Consider the following 19,397-nt stretch of genomic DNA (forward strand, 5'->3'; position numbering starts at 1 on the left):
ACATGCAAAACACATAACAAGCAAGTGTTTCAGAATAAATATTCCAATCCCAAGAGTGAGAATTTTTACTTTCTATTATTAAAAATGATTTCGGAATTATTACATTCACTAACGGTCATGGAGAAAAGTAAATTTTGGAATGTCAGTCATGATGATAGGAAAAGGTGGTTTACAGAGATTTTGTTGAAGTGACAGAAAAATGTTGTCCGAAATTTCGATTCCGCGACTGTATTTTATGATCATGGCAAAAATCAGATTCAACACGCATGAGCAAACGTGCATTTAATTAAATGCACTACTTTGCTATAAATACACAAACTTATAAACCTGAACAGCATTACAAGAGTTTGAGATGTGAACTACAAAGTGTCTATAAAAGAACATATATTAAGAGTCCTGTGAAATTGTGCGGCTCTATATTTTTTTTGGCCGAACTATGTTGAATAGTTGAAGCTGGCAAATTAGATGTCAAATTACAAATCTCAAATTATTAATTAAACAGTTTGTGAGTTCGGTGTTGTATTGCTAGTGATTTTCTTCAACAGTCTTTATCAAGAGAAAAACGTTTTTCCGCAAAAATGTGAACTGCAAATGCCAAAAACAAGTTAAGAACTAGCGAAGGTAAGACATTTATTTTCCTACGTTTACAGTAAGTAATAAGCAATCTTTTCAGTAAACCGCAATGGTTTTATCGCTAGAGCAAAACACCTTAATTGTGATACCGTATTACCGAAATGGTACCCTGCAGAATGGAGAGTGGGTTTATTCTATCGGGCGTTCAAATGAAATCCTGGGCTGAGTAGGCGTTGGAAAAATTAAACCGTTTAGAACAGTGTAAAGTTTGAATTTCCCACCGTTTGACACGAATGATATTTGTTTATGTTTAATCGGGACATAATTCAACATGTTTGTTTTTAGCAAAGGGTGCCCTTAGGTATTTGCTTCGAGAATAGGAATCGTTAAGTTCTTCTATTTTTAATGTAAAACATTGCAAAGAAAGAAAATAAGGAAAGATATTTTTGGCTCTAAATTTTAGGTTAACTGTCAACATGCTCCAATTAATCTACGCTTTAAAAAAGCACAACAATTGACGGTTTCCAATGCCTTCCCAGCCCAGGATTTCATTTGAACGCGCGATATAAACGCTTGCAAAGAAGAATTTTTCGCAAAATTTCCAAATGACAACATCGTGGAACATTAAAGGGATTGTGGATAGATTTGTGGCAACTGGAAGTGTTGAAAAAGGTAAAAGTAGAGGCAGACCGCCAGTGAATGAAGAAATTGTTGAAGATTTCAGCCAATGAATGGAACAAAACTCCCTCAGGAAGTTATCACTTCAGGCTGATGTACTATCGACTAGCAAAAAAAAACTGGTACAGTTATGGCCACAGAATTTCGTCCGTTATTTTACTGTCAACTCCAAAAGTTCTCGGATGTGCTTCTAAATGATCTCGTATACTTTCAACTACATTTTCCATCACCTTGGGACGACCTGACGATTTCCTCTTTTCAACACTACCGGTAGTAACAAAACGACGACGAAATTCCGTGACCGTGACTGTACATGGTGTTGCTTTAGACACTTCCAAAACTATAGTAACATACTATACCAGTTTTTTTTTGCTAGTCGATAGTACCACTCTTCACTTGTCACAAAATTGTAATAAAAAAACCTGAACTTCTATCGACACAAAATCACAACACTTCAAGAACACTGTCGTAGATACACTTGCAGACAGTTACGTATTGAAAACATCTGAAGTCTCAGGTTTTGCCGCTGAAATGGCTTGCAAACGCAAACATAACAAATATCGTTCAATTATTTCGTCAAACTACATATTTAAAGGTTTAGCCTTTGAAACCTTAGGCCCTTGGTGCAAAGAAACAATAGATTTCATTAATGTCATCGGAGACCGACTTATCGCGGAATCAGGGGATTCAAAATCTAAGAAATTCCTTTTTGAGAGGATTTCCCTTGCCATTCAACGTGGAAACGCTGCAAGCATTCGGGGCACTTTTCCAGATTCCGCATTATTATCGGAAATTTTCGCATTGTAAATTAAAAATGTTATTTTATGTTAAATTTTAATAAATAACTTTTCACATTTAATTTTTTAACTTTGCTTGCAGATTATTAGACATCAGTTTTTTTTTTGCCGAAGTACAAAACTATACAGGGTGTCTCAGCTAAAACTTTCGAGCCTAATAACTCGGTTATTTTCCAAAGGATTTTTGTGAAATTTAAAATGCAGATTTTTAGACGGTAAAGAATAAAATCCCATTAATGGAATTACCCAAGTCTTAAAAACGTAATTTTTACATGCCTTTTTAAAATGTTGAATCACTTAAGATTTACATCAAAAAATTGATCGTCAATAAAAAATGCTGTAGGGAGAAACTCGTCCTCGAAAGACGTCTGGTTTGCAAAAAAAAAAAAAGCAAAAAACTGTGTTAAACGTAGCTGCAGATGCAAAAACGTAGACGCGTATGAAACAAACGCGCTATTTTGCAGAATTTTGGTCATCCTTTTTCGCACAAACGCAGGTGACATATTTGACGTTTATCTTGCTAACCTTACAAACATCTACAAAGTTAAAGACAACATTTGGACGTAATTTATTATACTGGATGCTTTAATTCTTCCACAAAGGACTAAAACACAATCGGGATATTTTAGCAAGGTAATTTTTGTTCACGTACGCTTCCTGTGTCTTCAAATCTTTTAACCTTACATTTTGTAAAGCCTACATTTGGATAGTGTTCCACGAGAAAACGAACTGTGTCATTGAGGTTCTAACAACACTCTCCATAGGCAAAAATTGTTTCCTTTTTCAACAATATTGAAATTTCTACAATTGTAGTCTATTTTTAGAGTATTTTCAATAAATTTACACAATTTGTCGTTTCTAATAAAGCGCGCCCAATTTTGACAGATTTTAAAGACCCCTATTTTTTAATGTTTAACAATCTAATAATAATTGCGCCTAATTTTCAATAAAGGAAGCATGTGTTAAAATTACATTTTTTAACTTGAGGTTATTTTATTATTACTAATTGAACCTTCGCCGTCTAAAATAGCTGTATTTTAAATTTCATAAAAATCCTTTGGCAAATAACCGGCTCGAAAGTCTTAGCTGAGACACCCTGTAGAATATGGAGTTCAAAAAATCCACATGCATTTGCATCCTATAAAGGTTGGAGTATGGATTGCTGCCTCACGAAGGTGTTTAATTGCTTTTATTGTAAAAATCAAAGAACCTGTCATTAATGAAGTTACATAACCTCAAATCAAATATATTCGAGTTCCACAGGACTCTTGATATATGTTCTTTTATAGACACTCTGTATATGTGATCCAGTCTAGACTTGAATTGTCTCCCCCATTAAATTGAACCCAACGCGATAGCCCTGGAACCTTTCGTCTAGCCTGGTCTAATTTGGGTAAAACAAAAGGGGAAAAGGTACTAACAGACTTACAAGGGTACCTCTCTTCACGTGTCAGCTGTCCTAAAGGGTCACTATTCACGAGAGGGTTACTTCTGAATTTTTTTTGCCTCAACCAACAATACCAATGGCACAAACTACTGAATCAAATATCGAGCGATCAAAATAATTTGTGATCGAGTTATCCATGGATTTGAATCTGTATGTCGTTACTTGAATTACACACTTGACCTACTTTCCAAACATAAAATAAAACGTCAGTTGAAAGCCAGGATGGTGGCAAGTTTAAAGTAAGATTTTATTGTCAAAAAATACGTGAATCTTCAAGAAAAATACGTTTATTTTATTCAATAATTGTTACAATAAATGCTAAAAATGTTCTCCATGTTGTTCCGAGCACAAATGAGCCCTTCGTCTACTATCCGTTTATTAAACTCCCGCACTGTTAGTGTCAAATTTTTTGATTTTTTTTGAGTGTACCTATACCATGTTAATAGAAAGAGAGGACATTATTACTTGCCGAAGATATTTACGCGAAATAAAAAAAATGACGATTGAATCCGAAAATATTGAGTTGTTTTGCAACCAATTCTAAAATTATTGAGTCATTTTGCACCCAATTTAACCCCTGTATGTATAAAATAGAAATAAAAAATGTTATATGTACATACAGGGCCTTTCACAACTCGCGCCCTAGAGAAAAAGGGCACCTGCCGACGACAATAAGTTGTCAAAAAATAGAAACAAAGAATTTACTATTGCTTTCATGACTGAGTTACCAGACTTGTAATTCTACCAATCCCAGAAGGGCATCTCGAGGTGTGATGTTATTTCAACCAAATAAAGCCAGTTGCTAGGTTTCAAAAATAATACCATCAGCTACAAAAAATGTTTGGGTTACTGTAATTTTGACACTATTAGATTTGACTTTTCATTCTCAACAAATTTAGGTTAACAATCTGAAATGTTAGAGCTGTCATTACAGTGCAAGTTCAGGGGCCCGTTACACAATATTTAAGAATTTACAAGTTACAAAATACAAGTTACAAGTTATTAGTTATTAGTACCAATAGATTGTGTTGCACAATTATTTTTATTTCATCCCGTGTCAAATTTCAATACTTCACGTCATCAGTTTGAATCCGGGAAAACGCAAAAAACGGCCGGATGCCGGTTAAGTGTTGCTATTGGAAACACAAAAGTAAAGTCCTCGTCTAGAAATAGTCAATTTTGACTTAAATTGTAAATCATTTTACAATAGGACAGCAAACCGTCTTATAACTACCATAATACCCTCTAACTTTATTGCCCCTTTGTTGTGCAGTGCCGACTCAAGGAAGAGCAAACATCAGGTAAAGTAACAGCCCCTATTTATTTATGGAATTATTTATGGTAGTTATAAGACGATTTTCTCTCCTATTGTAAAATGATTTACAATTTAAGTCAAAATTGACTATTTCTAGACGAGGACTTTAACAATCGCAATAACAATTATTCAGGTTTAAGAAATGGTTTATTCAAAACTACATCTAAATGCAAATGAACAATTTAACTATTTCGGCCACAAAGAAGATGCACTTACTTTCTCAGACTAAAAACGTTAGTTCACAAATAAAATAATACAACCATTTAAACCAAATCTAAAAAATAGGCCAGCCAGCATAACCTCTTCCGTAATTTTCTTCGCATTATTTTCTGATTTCCATTTACAAAAATGGCTGAATTGTTTTTGATACCTTTCACCAGACTTGCTACTCTTGCTAGGCACAGGCTTCTGCAGATTTTCTTACAATTTCTGGAGGATTTGCTTTAGAAGTCATTTTGACGCACCAGATTATTTCAACAAAATCAACAAAATAAACAATTGCCAAACAGCCGTTGCTAATCATTAGGGCCCGGATTTTAGGCAAAATGGACTATTTTTATTTTTTAAGGCACATGTATGAAACTTGTCTATAAATGATTTCTGGCTTAATTAGAGTAATTAGAGCCATATTTGATTCTGCCTATTCGGCCTAAAATGCCCTTTAAATACCTATTTTACCTTTTAACTGCCTGAACATGCCTAAAATGACCAAAAATCAATTTCATTTTTGCGGTTTTTTCCCAATTTTCGAATTCTGGGAAGTTTACGGTATTGAAAATGTAAAAGTGGTACCTCAATAAAATTTACAATGCTTTATGATTTTAAAATTTAAGGAGATGTAATTACTGAAATGTACAAAGTGCAGTACAATACAGGAATTACTTTTTCGCTTTTACGGTTGGGATCATGATGTCAGCGGTAAATACTCCGACAATACCTAAGTACCACAAACCATTAGACTGGACTGGCATAAATTACAGAGTTTATCTGTTTGCCTCTGTTCGAAGGGGTGCAGGTATACGCGGTCTAATGTTTTCTGATACTTAGGTATTGTTAGAAGCTTTAACGTTTATAAAATGGTCCTTGCCATAAAAACGAAAATTAAAATCCCGAAGTGAAACAATAAGAGAAACCTTAAGGGTGTCATTTTCTAAAAATTTAAGAAATATAAAATTAACCATCTCCTCTGAAATTTGGTGGGAGACGTAAATATAAGCATTACAAATTTGTCATTTCTCGTTTACTTTATCTCCGTGCAGTGGTCGTGTTTCTTGTGAACCTGTTTAAAGTGAACATAATGCCGAAACAAAAAATTAGTTTACGCGAAAAAATATTACAGTGGACAAGCAAGAAAGATTTATATGAAATAAAATCAACCCGAGAAATGTTTTGTAAAGCTTGTGGTAAACTGGTAAGTTAAGCATAATTAAAAATATGTCATTTTATATTTTTTACTTATTTGAAAATTTTATTTTTTGTAGTTTATATGCGAAAAAAAATGTCACTTGCAACAGCATGAGCAAACGGCCATCCATAAAGAGAACATTATGACACCGCTTCGGCAAACGTTGCTGACACAGAACTTGGAGGAATCGGCAAATAGTACATTCAATATGGAACTTTGTAACGTCTTTTTAGCTGCCAATATACCATGGCACAAACTACAAAATCCTGCGTTTCAGAATTTTCTGACAAAATATTGTGGTAGAAAAATTCCGGATGAGTCTACTTTACGGAAAAATTATTTACCAAAATGCTACAAAGATGTATGAACATACTATCTTTTAATATTTAATTTAAAATTATTTTCACTTTTAGACTATTGACCGCATTCGGAATGAACTGGATCCTTTTAACATATGGGTTTCAGTTGACGAAACAACAGATGCACTTGGGCGATATGTGGCGAATTGTCTGGTTGGGAAACTTTCAGAAGATGAACCTGGAAAATCTTATCTTTTGGCGTCTAAACAATTAGAAAGAACAAATCATGAGACAATAGCTAGATTCGTAAATCAATCTTTAGGTAAGGGTTTTTCACTTTTTTAAATTTATTTTGATTTAAAATTTCTATGCGTAGAAATCTTGTGGAGTACCAGAGTTGTTGCTGAAAAGTTTCTTTTGTTTGTAACGGATGGAGCACCATATATGATAAAATCTGGTAGACACCTTAAGGTGTTTTATCCAAAAATTGTGCATGTCACATGCTTAGCGCATGCTTTAAATCTAGTGGCTGAAAAAATTCGCTATCAATATGAAGATGTGGATAATTTAATTTCGAACGTGAAAAAAATTTTCGTTAAGGCACCTTTGAGAGTTGAAATGTACAAAGAAAAACTAAAAGAAATGCCACTGCCTCCACAGCCAATTTTAACACGATGGGGAACATGGCTTCAGGCTGCTATGTTTTACAGCGAACACTTTGATTCCATTAAAGAAGTAAGTATATAAAAGATAAGCAAATTAATTGATTGTTAAACTGTTTTTAACTACTCACAGGTTGTCATGTCCTTTGATGGAAGTTCTGCTGTTGCTATTCAAAAAGCACAGTCTATAATGAAGAAACCCGGAATAAAAAACCAATTAATTTATGTTCGCAGTAATTTTAAAATAATCTGCGAAAGTATTACTCAATTGGAAAAAAATGGGTTACCTTTAACCGATTCAATCAAAATTGTTGAAAACGTATTTACCTCCCTAAAAAAATCTCCAGGCCCTGTAGCAGCAGTAGCATTAAAAAAACTTGAAGATGTTACTGAAAAAAATCCTGGATACAAATTTCTTCTAGAATTGGCAAGAATTTTTAGAGGTGAAGATGTGCCGGAACATGACACCAAAATGGAAGAAATTTATTACAAATTTGCGCCCATTACCTCTTGCGAGGTAGAAAGAAGTTTTTCAAAATATAAGTCCATTTTGGTGGATAACCGACAATGTTTTAAAGTAGAAAATTTAGAGCAATATCTTGTATGCAATGTAAATACGTAACAATGTAAATAACTAACAAACTTGTAGTATTGTATATTAATTAATAAAAAATAATTAGTAAATATCTTGTTGTGTGTACCTACTTAAAACTTTAAAAACACATTTTTTAATTTAATTAACCACAACTTTAAGGACCTAGTATGGCTTATTTTCAGTTTTTAAGGGACTATTTGCAGTAGTTTAAGGGACTATTTTAGGCACCTATTTCCGACTTTTTAATTGCCTAAAATCCGGGCCCTACTAATCATGTTCCAAAAATGTGACTAGATTTCGAGCATTTGTTGAATTATTTTGAAATTAATTTCAATGTTTCTGTCAAACGAAATTTGAGGCAGGATAAAATTCGTCTGTGAACTCTTTTTACAGTACTCGTTTCGAGTTTCAAGACTCGACTCCTTCGTCGCCTCGTCCTTAAACGTCTAACTCGTACTGTAAACTATGAGTTCCCGAACTTATAACGTTAATTACTATAGTTACAGTTGTAAATTCTGCTAAATTTTATTAGAAAAAAAAAATGAAATTACTAGTGTAGTCGGCTTTGATTTATTTTTACTTGTCACAATCTAATGTTGCGCCTGTCATGCTAAATTTTTGTAATTTAATTTGTTATTTCCATAAATCACAAACCAAAATTATAAATATGTATGGGTAAACGCTATGACCAGCGCAAGTTATTATGCATTAAAAAAAAATAATAAAGAAAAAATGCTGCATCAGTTCTCGGGACAATTCCCCAATCACCCGATTTGGAAGATTTTTTTTATATTTTAAAATAAAACTACTGGGTGATCAAGAAGGACTGTTTAAGTTGACAGTACAATTAAGAAAATTTTTTAATTCGGTTATTTATAACACTGCAACTGGATATGTTTTGTTGGTTTATTTGACAAATATCTGATATAGGTATAGCATTAACAACGACAAGCCACCAACAACCGGAAGTTACTCCTGTTATACGATTTAAAATACGATCCAGTGTTACCAACTTAAACAGTCCTTCTTGATCACCCCGTATATTATGTATAAATAAAATAATATCTACAACCCCACATCCATCGTGAAGAAAATTAGGAATTCAATAAAAATTTCTAATTTCCTCTTCAATATTTTCTGCCCATGACCCAACACATTAAATAAAGTTCTATTCACTACATTTTAACAAAAAATTTTTATAACACGACATAGGTACGGTTATTTTTTGACCCCATGCATATCAGAAATGGTGTGATATTGGCTACCATTCCAAACCAGTGAAGAGCAATATGTAGGTACATAATTATTGTTTAGCAGTAATAACTAATAGCCCAACTTCTTCAACTATTATGTTGAATCCTGTAATCTATTTGTTCTAACAATTTCATTTTTTCTGCGGGGATTCTAAACCGCTCCGAAAACCCTATTCTTGATTCAAATGAAAAATTAATTAGAGGGCGAAAAATTTTACCCCTATGCTACCTTATTCGATTTGGAAATGCTTCGTCTACTCTGCTAGATTCATTGAATGAGTCATCTAACATTTTGAAGAAAATTATTTCAACTTGAAAATTCGGATATCAATATTTATTAGCAACGTTTTGCTTGTAAAAATTTGACATTAAAAACTACAAAACTAATATATTAATTGATTTGTGTCTGGGATTGTGCAACAGCTACTAGTAAAATTAGTGTAAAATACACTAATATTTTTCATTTTACAACTTGTAACTTGAAATTACTAGAGATAAGATTGTGCAACATAATTTTACTAGTTACAAGTTACAAGACTAATATTATTACTAATAAAATGATTGTGCAACTCGGCCCAGATGTCTACTATGAAGCCTATGGGCGATTCTAGGAGATTCTTGGAGTGTAGCGACTCCACGGACCTGAGCTGAGCCACCAGTGTCGGATCTGACAATAAATCGGTTACAGAGGCTCTGATGCGCAAAACCCACCGATGATTTTTGGCTGGTATGACCAGGTCGGCCGCGCTCTCAAGTTTTGTCTTGGACGGGCCGCGGGCCTCGGACTCGTGGGGTAGTGGTTGATGCTTGATAGTCGCAACTAATTGGCATTCTAGGTCATTTCAATTATTATTACAACGTATTGTAGCAAAAAATAAAAAAAATGTGTTGCAAACGAAAAAATAATTGTCATTTCTGCCCGGAAAACATTCTTCGAAGACTCTTGCTGCCTCCCTGGCGTTACGCTCACATTCCCCAAAAATTATTATCATTTCTAAATAATTAGCTGCTGAATACATTATTGTAACCAAATAAACAAAGGTTTTGGCTTTTTTTATTTTACAAATTTAATTTGACAGTGACATCTTTCAAAAACAACTCCAATCGTCCAAATATTTTAAAGATGTTTTTTCTTAAATGAAATCCTAGCAACGTAAAATTACGGCAAACACACCTTGGAGGTGTAGATCTCTGATTGGTTAACTTTAAGTTGTCTTTTCTCGAATATATTTTAAGCTAGATTTTTTTTTCTTCAAAATTACACATCCAAATGCGATCTCTTGTTTCCTCTTTTTCTCTTGGGCGCGAGTTGTGAAAGACCCTGTATAATAGTTATCAATTTTTCCACGAGTTTGTTAACAATCTTTTTTTTTTGTTTACATTTTATAAATTATGAAAAATTTCAATCATAAACAAGAGTTTTAATATGCAACCAAAAATACTGATCCCCTACATAATATGCAACCAAAAATACTAACAATTCCTGCATCCTGCTAAAAATGTTAGCAATGTGATCCTACCTTTCGTAGATGCGCGCGCAACCGCCTACCAGGAAAAAATAGACTTTAGAGCATTTTTCATTTTAGCCTCAAGTAAATTACGTTGTTTTTGAATCATGTTTATAAAATACATAATTCAACAGGTGGTGGAAATTTAGAATTGAGACAGACTTAAGTAGACAGATTCCCACTGCCGCCGGTAGCGGCACCTATTGGCGATACTATGTGGTACGGTTTGGCGTAAAACTTTTACAGCAGTGACAGGTCTCCAACGCTTCCAAACCAGTTTTCAACTGTTATATTTGCAGCCTCGAACCTCATTCAATAAAGGGCATTCACGAGTAATAATGGGCCTAACAACGTCCCGACGCAACCAAATAAACATAATTTCTCAAACGAGTAGACACCAATTGTTCTTTTTATTTTTTAATGAATCCAAGACTGCTTTTATTAAGACAATTTCCAGTTGTCATTACGTGACATCTATCAAACCTAAAATGTATTTATGATTAAATAAAAACAACCTAAAAAATGTACATTAATTTAGATGTCAACTTCGTGTCAAATAAAAAAAAAACTGAAACCAACTGTTTTAAATTTTTTTAAATAAATATAAATGATCCACGACGGCGATGAAAATCTATAACTGGTTGCGTTTCAATAAACATTGAAGGCATTAAAGGCCCATTATTACTCGTGAATAACCCTGAATATTGCACGTTCAAATGAAATCCTGGGGTGGGAAGGCATTGGAAACCGTCAATTGTTGTGCTTTTTTAAAGCGTACATTAATTGGAGCATGTTGACAGCTAACCTAAAGTGTAGGGCCAAAAAAATCTTTCTTTTTTTTTTCTTTGAAATGTTTTACATTAAAAATAGAATAACGTAACATTCCTATTCTCAAGCAAATATCTAAGGGCACCCTTTACGGAAAACAAACATGTTCAATTATATCCCGTTTAAACATTAACAAATAATGTCATGGTGTCAAACGGCGGGAAATTCAAACTTTACAGTGTTCTAAACGGTTTACTTTTTCCAAGGCCTACTCAGCCCAGGATTTCATTTGAACGCGCGATATCAGTTCCCTGTGTAGTTGAGTACAGTCTATTTTACTTCTAAAGAATGTTGATTTGTGAATTTCGTGCAACTTCCATTTTTTGTGTAAAGGTTTTATAACTTTTTGATCTGTTTTGAAGAGGGTAGGAGCGCGAAATATTTTTTGACGAAGTGGCACCTCATTTAGAGGCAGATGATGTAAAAATCATTGCTTTATTCTATTATCTGTTCAAGAACTATAGTGGTGCAAATCACACACATTTGGCATTAACTTTTATATGAGTTGCCATAGTGATCGCACTCAAATTCCCTTCTGACTTATTTCTTATCATAAAGTAATACAAGAATTCCCGTCAGGTAATTATCAACTGATATAATCCATCACGCGAGTTCCCGTTAAGGGGAAAAGGGCGCTTCATCTCTTACTTACCTACCTCTCTAGCCGTCGCCAGGTACCATTGTTGTTTACCATTACGTGGACCAAAAAAAATTTTTTTTCCAACTTTAGAAAGTTACAAATACCATGTGATCAACAATTATGTACTTTGATAAGGGGCGGCTGTGACTTTCACAGTGTCAGATTTTTCGTATCTTTGCTAATAAACACCAAACAACTATCACGATTAACCAAATTTTAACGCAAAAATGGTTTTTACTTCAAAACATAACAAATTCATCATTGAATCTTACTTTCGTAATAGTGCTTTCAACAACGGATTTTTTTCTGACGGGAATTCGAGTCTAGAATTTTGGGTACATTTTTAGTGATTTTTACTTTGACGGGAATTCGTGTGCAATCGAGTTATCCATGAATCCGAAATCGTATGTCGTTTCTTGAACAAAAAACACAGCTTAAAACGCAGGTTAGATCTGGGCATATCAATCGAAAATACATACGGATTCAAATCCATTGATAACTCGATTACAAATTATTTTATTGATCGCTAAAATATTATGCTGACGGGAACTCGTGTGCACCGCCCATAGTAACAGGTCAGTCATTTGTATAGTTCTACAGAAACTCTAGTGGAATTCGACTTTGGTTGTAAATTTATGTTTGTCACTGGAAAAATAGAATTTTATGCTGCAGCAATAATCCTACTGATAAATGCTAATGAGGGTTGTCGGTTTGGGGTTCGCAATGCTAGCTTCAGGCAGAGATGTTACAGATAGTGGTAGTGGTATTTATGACAAAGGTTATTATGATGATAAAATCTTATTCTTCGGTTGTTGTTAAATTTACAACCAAAGTCGAATTCTACTAGAGTTTCTATAGGACTATACCACAGTGGTTTTTTACAACGTGAACAGGTATTATACAGTATGAGTCAATTGTGGGGTATTTCTGAAATGGTCTTTGATGCAACCAAAAATACTAATTCCAGCATTCACTAGATCTGTAATTTAAAAAAAATTAAAACATTAATCCATGATTGCATTGCTTTGAGAATTGTCAACTTTGTCTTCACAGTTTTGGTAAAACTTGGTTATGAACTCTTATAACTCAAACAATGAGAAAGTGGACATGGTTTCTCATGTACGGGGTACCTATGTCATAAAAATGCCATGGTCGCTGTAGATTTGTATCTACAGAAGTATCCAAATTGCACATTGCAGCCACATTTTTATTATTTAAATTTTTTACAAAATGACTTAGCCCTTATTGTTGGAACAGTTGGATGTGAATGAATGAACAAGACAACAACGTAAAGGGGTTCTAGCAGCGCCTTTAGATTTTTTTCTTGTGGGAAAGTCGACCAAATACCTGTACTTACGATTGATGAACTCAAAAAATTCGTGATGAGTGCATGCCTATAACGCCAGACACATTACACAACGTTCAAAGGTCCTTTTTAAACAGGGTTGACACGTGTTTACTCCAAAATGGAATGCATGTTGAACAATTTTTACATTAGTTTTCTATTTACATTGTCATTTTGCTGATTAAATTTCCCACATTGTCATTTTGACGTTTGTAGCCAAAAACGCAATTTTGATTCAATTTATTATTTATATTAAACGGTATTATTATATCAAGCGGTAAGTGGAATTAGTATTTTTGGTTGCTTCTAAGAAAATTTCAGAAATACCCCACAATTGACTCATACTGTAGTGATAACTATTTATAAACACACATTTCTTAGTCTTTATTGTTGTACTGCCAGTGTCAAATTTGACATTATTATTAAGTATTAAGGTTGTTACTTTTTGACTTTTATTCTAGAAACTTTTTTTAACCACTGACTATTTACTACGAGCGTCAAATCACAATGGCAACACGTTATCGGCATCGGTACTCGGGCCCACTCTCTTTTGTTATACCCTTATTGGGGTACCACTCTGAAAAATATCAACCCTTGCCCATTAAGATTTATGGCCGAAACGTTTTAAGACAAACCGGCAAATTTATTTGGGATACCCTATAGTCTCACTCATGTTATGAGGCTTGCAGCACATTCCAACGCCTACTGCGATGGGACAATCATTTATAATGACGCTGTAGTTTGGGAACAAGAAATTGAGATTCAGTTTCTTCACTTTTAGGGGTTTAGGGTAAGGTTGTAATGATTATAATAATGACAATTTACGACTATGAGCACTGGTTACTGACACCACAGTTGTAATTTATCAACTAATAGGTCCAACACTGACAACAAAATACGGCTGAATTTTCGCGCTAATTTCACAACAAATAGTTATTAATGTGAGGAGCTTAGTAAATTAATCTTTACGGGAGCGCTGGCACTTGTTGGACGAGTGACGTAAGGAACGAGTCTCCATAAGCCAGTAAGCCCAGTAAAGATTAATTGCTAAGCGAGTTGCATACAAACTTTTATTTCCACCTGCAGCCTTTAAATTTCGTTTTTTAATTAAAAATTTTGTAATGAAAGTCGGTGGGGCAATTATACCAACGTCGTCATGGTGTTGAAATAAACAACAAAAATACTGTCAGAAGTTTTGTGAAATTTGTTGCAAAAAGAAAGAAAAGAAAGAATGGCTTTAATGCCCGATGAAGACTTTGAAGGCGATTTTCTTGAAATGCAAGAAAATAACCACGGAATTACCAACACTGCAAATGCGGTTCTCTACTGATTCGATCCCAGGAGCGATATGAAAATGACTTTTGAAACGGATCAAAATGCATTATTAACGTATGTAATTGCAACAATTGATAGTTAAATATGTTTGTGTTTGTAATAAACTTAAAAAAATAATAATCTAATTAGTTTTGACTTTTGATTATTTATTTTTTGATGAGCATACAAATGATGGTACTATTGCGGCCAAAAAATTTCGTCCGTCACTTTCAAGGCCTTGACATAAAGTGTAAATTACCCTTAAGCACCAATAACCTCGCTTTTTTATAGTTATTGTCATTTTGACAATCTGTCATTCAGTCCATCAGTTCAAAACAAGGGATAAGTTCCACTCTTACATAATCACCACACGATCGCTAGTGGCACTAGAAGCAGACTTGCGACTATTTTTGGATTTAAGTACCAAACAGAGAACCGTGGAAATTATACGAGTATGCCGTAGTTAAAAAAAAAATCATACAAAAAACATTAAGGCAAAGACAAGGAAATGCAACATTTATTGTTGTTTAAGTAGCTAAATCAAAAGATAAAATGAATTAAGTTTAAAATTAATAATTAGTCATCGCTCCATTGATATCTATAACTTGCCTTACACGAAGCTTCAACAGCCGTCATAAAAGGACTATTGCGTAATCTATTGAGAAGCATATTATATATCTTCTTCTGCAGTAGATGTGCTAGGCCTCCCTGAGTCTTGTTGTCTTTCAATAGTTCCATTTTGTCTCCATTTCTGAAGAATGGACGAAATTGTACTTTTAGGTATACGAAGGTCCATCGAAATCTCAGCTTGGGACATTCCTCTTTGTGCAAGAGTTACTATTTTAATTTTATTAAAATTTGATACCAATGGCATTTTGCTTGACTTTCAAAAGTGACAAGTAAAAACATCAGTCAGTGACAATAAAGAATGGATTACATCGATTTTTTTGAAATGACGGAAAAATGACGGACGAAATTTTTTGGCCGCCATAGTACATACAAAATTTTATGTACGGTCGAAGTTTTGAATTTTATAATAACGACACAAAAATCAGGAAGGTGGAATAAGCCAGTTATTGTTATTACTGTAGTAACGGCATAAACAAGGGCGGCAATAGTAGTTTATTTGACGAGTTTGTGTGTAAATTGGGCCTTTTTTGGCACGCGTGGGCCATTTTAAAACGCGAGTGAAACGAGCGTTTTAAAGGCCCACGAGTGCCAAAAAAGGCCCAATTTACACACGAACGAGTTGAATAAAACGTTGTTTTGTTCGACGAGCCCCTTAAAGACTCCAAATCGTTTAAAACTTTTAAAATTAGCTTGACGTTTCGTTTTGACAAGTTGTGACATTTATCAAAATCCGTTCACATAGGAGAAAATTCCCAAATTCTGACAGTGTCGAACAAAAAAGTGAATCAAAAACCGGTAGAACTTCTTGTCCTAAAAATTTGCTTTTTGTAGTTTTGTTTTACGATACCAATCAAGATCATTACTGGGAATAAATTAGTTTATGTCTTGGTAAACAGTAGTAAAAATCTATTAACAACACTCGAAGTACCATAAAGACTTTTCAATCGAGAACATCTGGTTTCTAATAACGGAAGCGATAATGAAGCGGCAGATGCGCAACTCAGCAGGTTGCGATTATTGTTTCTTTCCGCTATGACTTAACACAAACAAAATTCGAAGATTTATAAGGACGTCCTAATCTAAGCCGTCAGAAGTTCACGTCTCCGATCTCGGACCTATTTCTATGTCTCGGACCCGCTGATGTATAGAGTTGAAATCTTGGGTACGTTTCTAACGTCTTTTGGACGTTTTGGTTGCGAAATGGAGCCACAAAAAACTCATTTCCTAACAAAAGTGACACAAAGCGTGGGTCTAGACTGTGTCCTTGCAGCCTAACACACCTTACTGGGCATTCCACGTTTGCCCACCTGTGACTCACTCTAACTCGTCTCTCTCTATCTCACGTCTTGTAAACACGGTGAAATTGCGGATGTCGTAAATCGCGACAGGTGTAATTCGAAGTAATTAAGCGCTTCACCAGTCGAATTTCAATTGCAATTCGTCTCGTAGAGACTTACCTTAAGGACAACACCTCGACGCTCGGCATCTTCCTCAAGAGGGTGACATCCACTAGTTCGCTGCCCCTGCGTCAAACAGAAATGTCAGTACATACTTGGTAGGGAAAGGTAAACACAAGCCAAGGTAAAGTTACGCATTAATTAATGCAGAACTGAGACTAATGGCGTTGTGTTTCGACTTACCAACAATTCAGCCTCTTAATTTTTCCCAGGTCGGATATTTTGGTTCTGGCAATCACCATTTCTTCAGTTAACCTCTTCGCCATTTTGAGATTCGCTCTCTACTTGCACGATTTTGTTAAGACACGGACAAACTAACCTTTTCAATCGAATGTTTATTTACATTGTTGGTAATATTCTAAGTTTTGAATTAGCTGGTCTAACACATGCACCATCACCTCAACTCTTCGACGAACTGTCAAATCTGGCGTTTACGTTTGTTTCATGTGGTCAAACAAAGCGCAGCCGCAGCACAGGCCTGATCGCATCAGGGGATTGGAGAAAATCAGCGAAGTGGCTGACCTCTGGTGGTAATTTTTGAACTAACGAAATAGGGAAAACAAACGTTTACGTATTGGCCGTAATACATTTCAATCGCCAAAAAATAGCCAAATTCGTTTATTTTTCATAATAAATTGTGCATGAAGTGATGACGAGTACCTCAAAGTGTTATTGTTCCGTGTCGCAGTGTGATACAGTGTGATATTTAGAGAGCAAAGACATTTTTCTGCACTATTTCCATGATGTTATTTCCCAATGAAAAACTCTAAAAAATACCAAGCAGGAAGTTTTAAAAATCAGAAAACCTATTAAAGAGCTTCTAGAAACAAGTGAATAGAGTCAATTGCTTTATTGGCCCCTAAGAGTTGGGTATCAATCCCTAATAATAAACTGTTTAAAACCCCTTGCAGCAGGTCCAGATGTTGCGATTTTTTGCAAGCAGACTCAGGGACGCAGGCTAAATTCGGAGATATTTTTATTGGGGGTTACAAAGCACTTTCTACCAACCGATTTTATACCTTTGGGCAAGTTTGGGAAGCTTTGATGATTATAGCTTTTTACACAACAGCAAAAGGTGTCAAGTGAGACAATTGAAACTCACAGCCATTCCCTCTCACAATTTACCAGTGGGTACTCACAATAAAACTGTAAAATGTGGACAAACTACTAATAGGTAATGCTTCTTAGGTACTATAATAACAAATTTTATTGACTAAACTAGTGTTGTTTTTTTGTAGTTCATGAAGGTTAAATTTTGGTGTAAAAGAAGCAGGAAATGATCTGGGTAACGCTGCTGATGCTGACAAATTTTCTCCAACTGTTGATGTTAATGAAGAAACAGCACAACAGACAAACATAAATGTTGAAGAGCCAGTTCAGAAAGTTGCAATGACAAAGGTCTTGGTAGACAAATCAACGCAAACTGATAATCTTGGTGGTTCTTATAACTTGCAGTTTGTTTTAAACCATTTATTATAATTGTTAGCTTTTAATCTTAAAAGCTTAAATAATAATGCGTCCGCACTGATCGAGGCGCGTAGGACTTTTTTGTTTTAACAGGGAAAGAATAAAATAAAGAAAAAAATTTAAATTGGGCACGATATGTCACAATCCCTCTTCTGATGTTAGCTTTTAATCTTAAAAGCTTAAATAATAATGCGTCCGCACTGATCGAGGCGCGTAGTCAATCTGCAGGGGTGCGGTCCGCACTTAAGAATGTGCAAGACCAGCACTACTATACAGAATCACGTAATGCGGTACGTCTTGGCGCTAACAATAATGTAAAATGTAAAAAATTGTTACCGGCAAATTAAATCCAAATACAAATGAAATCAGCTGTTCTTTGTTTTCCCTGTTTCGTTCAATTTACAGCGCCATCTTGCGGTTGCTGATTTTCTCCAACTGAAACAGCCGTGTCGACGTTAATGTACAAATTACAGCGCTTCTGGTGGCTGGGGGGGTAATGTTGCAGTTTAAGGTCCTACTAGTACGCACCGCTACTGCGCACGGGGAATACGTGCACGATTTCTTCTCCCACTTTCCTCTGTATTTGCAGTATGAACTTACACCGTTGCCAGATTTATTAAAGAATTAACACGCTTTGTCCGCGCACGCTTTTCCCGTTCGCTTTTCTCGATTACGTGCGGAATCAGGATTGTTCAGATTGTTCTGCTTTTGTTACCATAGGGAAACAATTTTTTGTTTATGAAAAATTGTGAAGGTGTTTAAGTTATATAAATTCGACTAATAGGTAACCGTTTGCACCGTCGTAGCTTAAAAATAAGAAAAACATAAAACCTTGGTTACAATTATTAAAATCGTAGCAACAATTGTTTTTAAGGTTGCTTTAAAAATAAGGAATGTCGATGCAAATGTCCTTAAATAATATTATACCCGTTTTACGTAACGTATGCTGCTTTTTTTTGCTCAAATTTCTGAAATCTGGTGGCGCCATCTTGTGGTGTAAATCGTAAGCATACCAGCCATATCGATCTATCGGTATAACATAGACATCTACTATGTCCTCTAGACAAGTGTAATGTTGGTGGTCTATATAAGCACTACAAAATTACATTTGAAATTTGAAAAGACTTACAAATGATTTTCGCCAATTTGTTATAAATAGATAATGGTTATGTCACGACCTGCTG

The 19,397-nt window shown here is 34.8% G+C and overlaps 2 protein-coding genes and 1 long non-coding RNA gene across 6 annotated transcripts in view; 2 read left to right on the forward strand and 1 right to left on the reverse strand.

Moving 5' to 3' along the window:
• The window catches only part of LOC138124538 (cilia- and flagella-associated protein 410), an 81,838-nt gene extending 64,669 nt beyond the window's left edge, over nt 1–17,169 (reverse strand). For 3 of the 4 annotated variants that reach the window (XM_069039615.1, XM_069039611.1, XM_069039612.1), the window contains exons 1-2: nt 16,930–17,169; nt 16,747–16,812 (exon numbers count right to left, since the gene is read on the reverse strand). In XM_069039615.1, coding sequence (XP_068895716.1) covers nt 16,747–16,812; nt 16,930–17,012 — 149 coding nt within the window. In that variant the 5' untranslated portion in view covers nt 17,013–17,169. The remainder of the gene's footprint in view (nt 1–16,746; nt 16,813–16,929) is intronic. The other variant, XM_069039610.1, reaches the window with a different exon arrangement.
• On the forward strand, nt 5,331–8,040 carry LOC138124537 (uncharacterized). Its single transcript, XM_069039609.1, has 5 exons — nt 5,331–6,221; nt 6,292–6,576; nt 6,629–6,836; nt 6,891–7,249; nt 7,310–8,040. Exons 1-5 carry the CDS (start codon nt 6,108–6,110, stop codon nt 7,796–7,798), a joined length of 1,455 nt encoding a protein of 484 aa, XP_068895710.1. The 5' UTR covers nt 5,331–6,107; the 3' UTR covers nt 7,799–8,040.
• Nucleotides 17,170–17,283: 114 nt separating the features above from the next.
• Nucleotides 17,284–18,578, forward strand: LOC138124540 (uncharacterized). Its single transcript, XR_011157181.1, has 2 exons — nt 17,284–17,920; nt 17,985–18,578. It is a non-coding gene; the product is annotated as an uncharacterized lncRNA (long non-coding RNA).
• Nucleotides 18,579–19,397: the final 819 nt, after the last annotated feature.

The sequence above is a fragment of the Tenebrio molitor genome, chromosome 2 (genome assembly GCF_963966145.1).
Source record: "Tenebrio molitor chromosome 2, icTenMoli1.1, whole genome shotgun sequence".
Classification (NCBI taxonomy): Eukaryota; Metazoa; Arthropoda; class Insecta; order Coleoptera; family Tenebrionidae; genus Tenebrio; species Tenebrio molitor.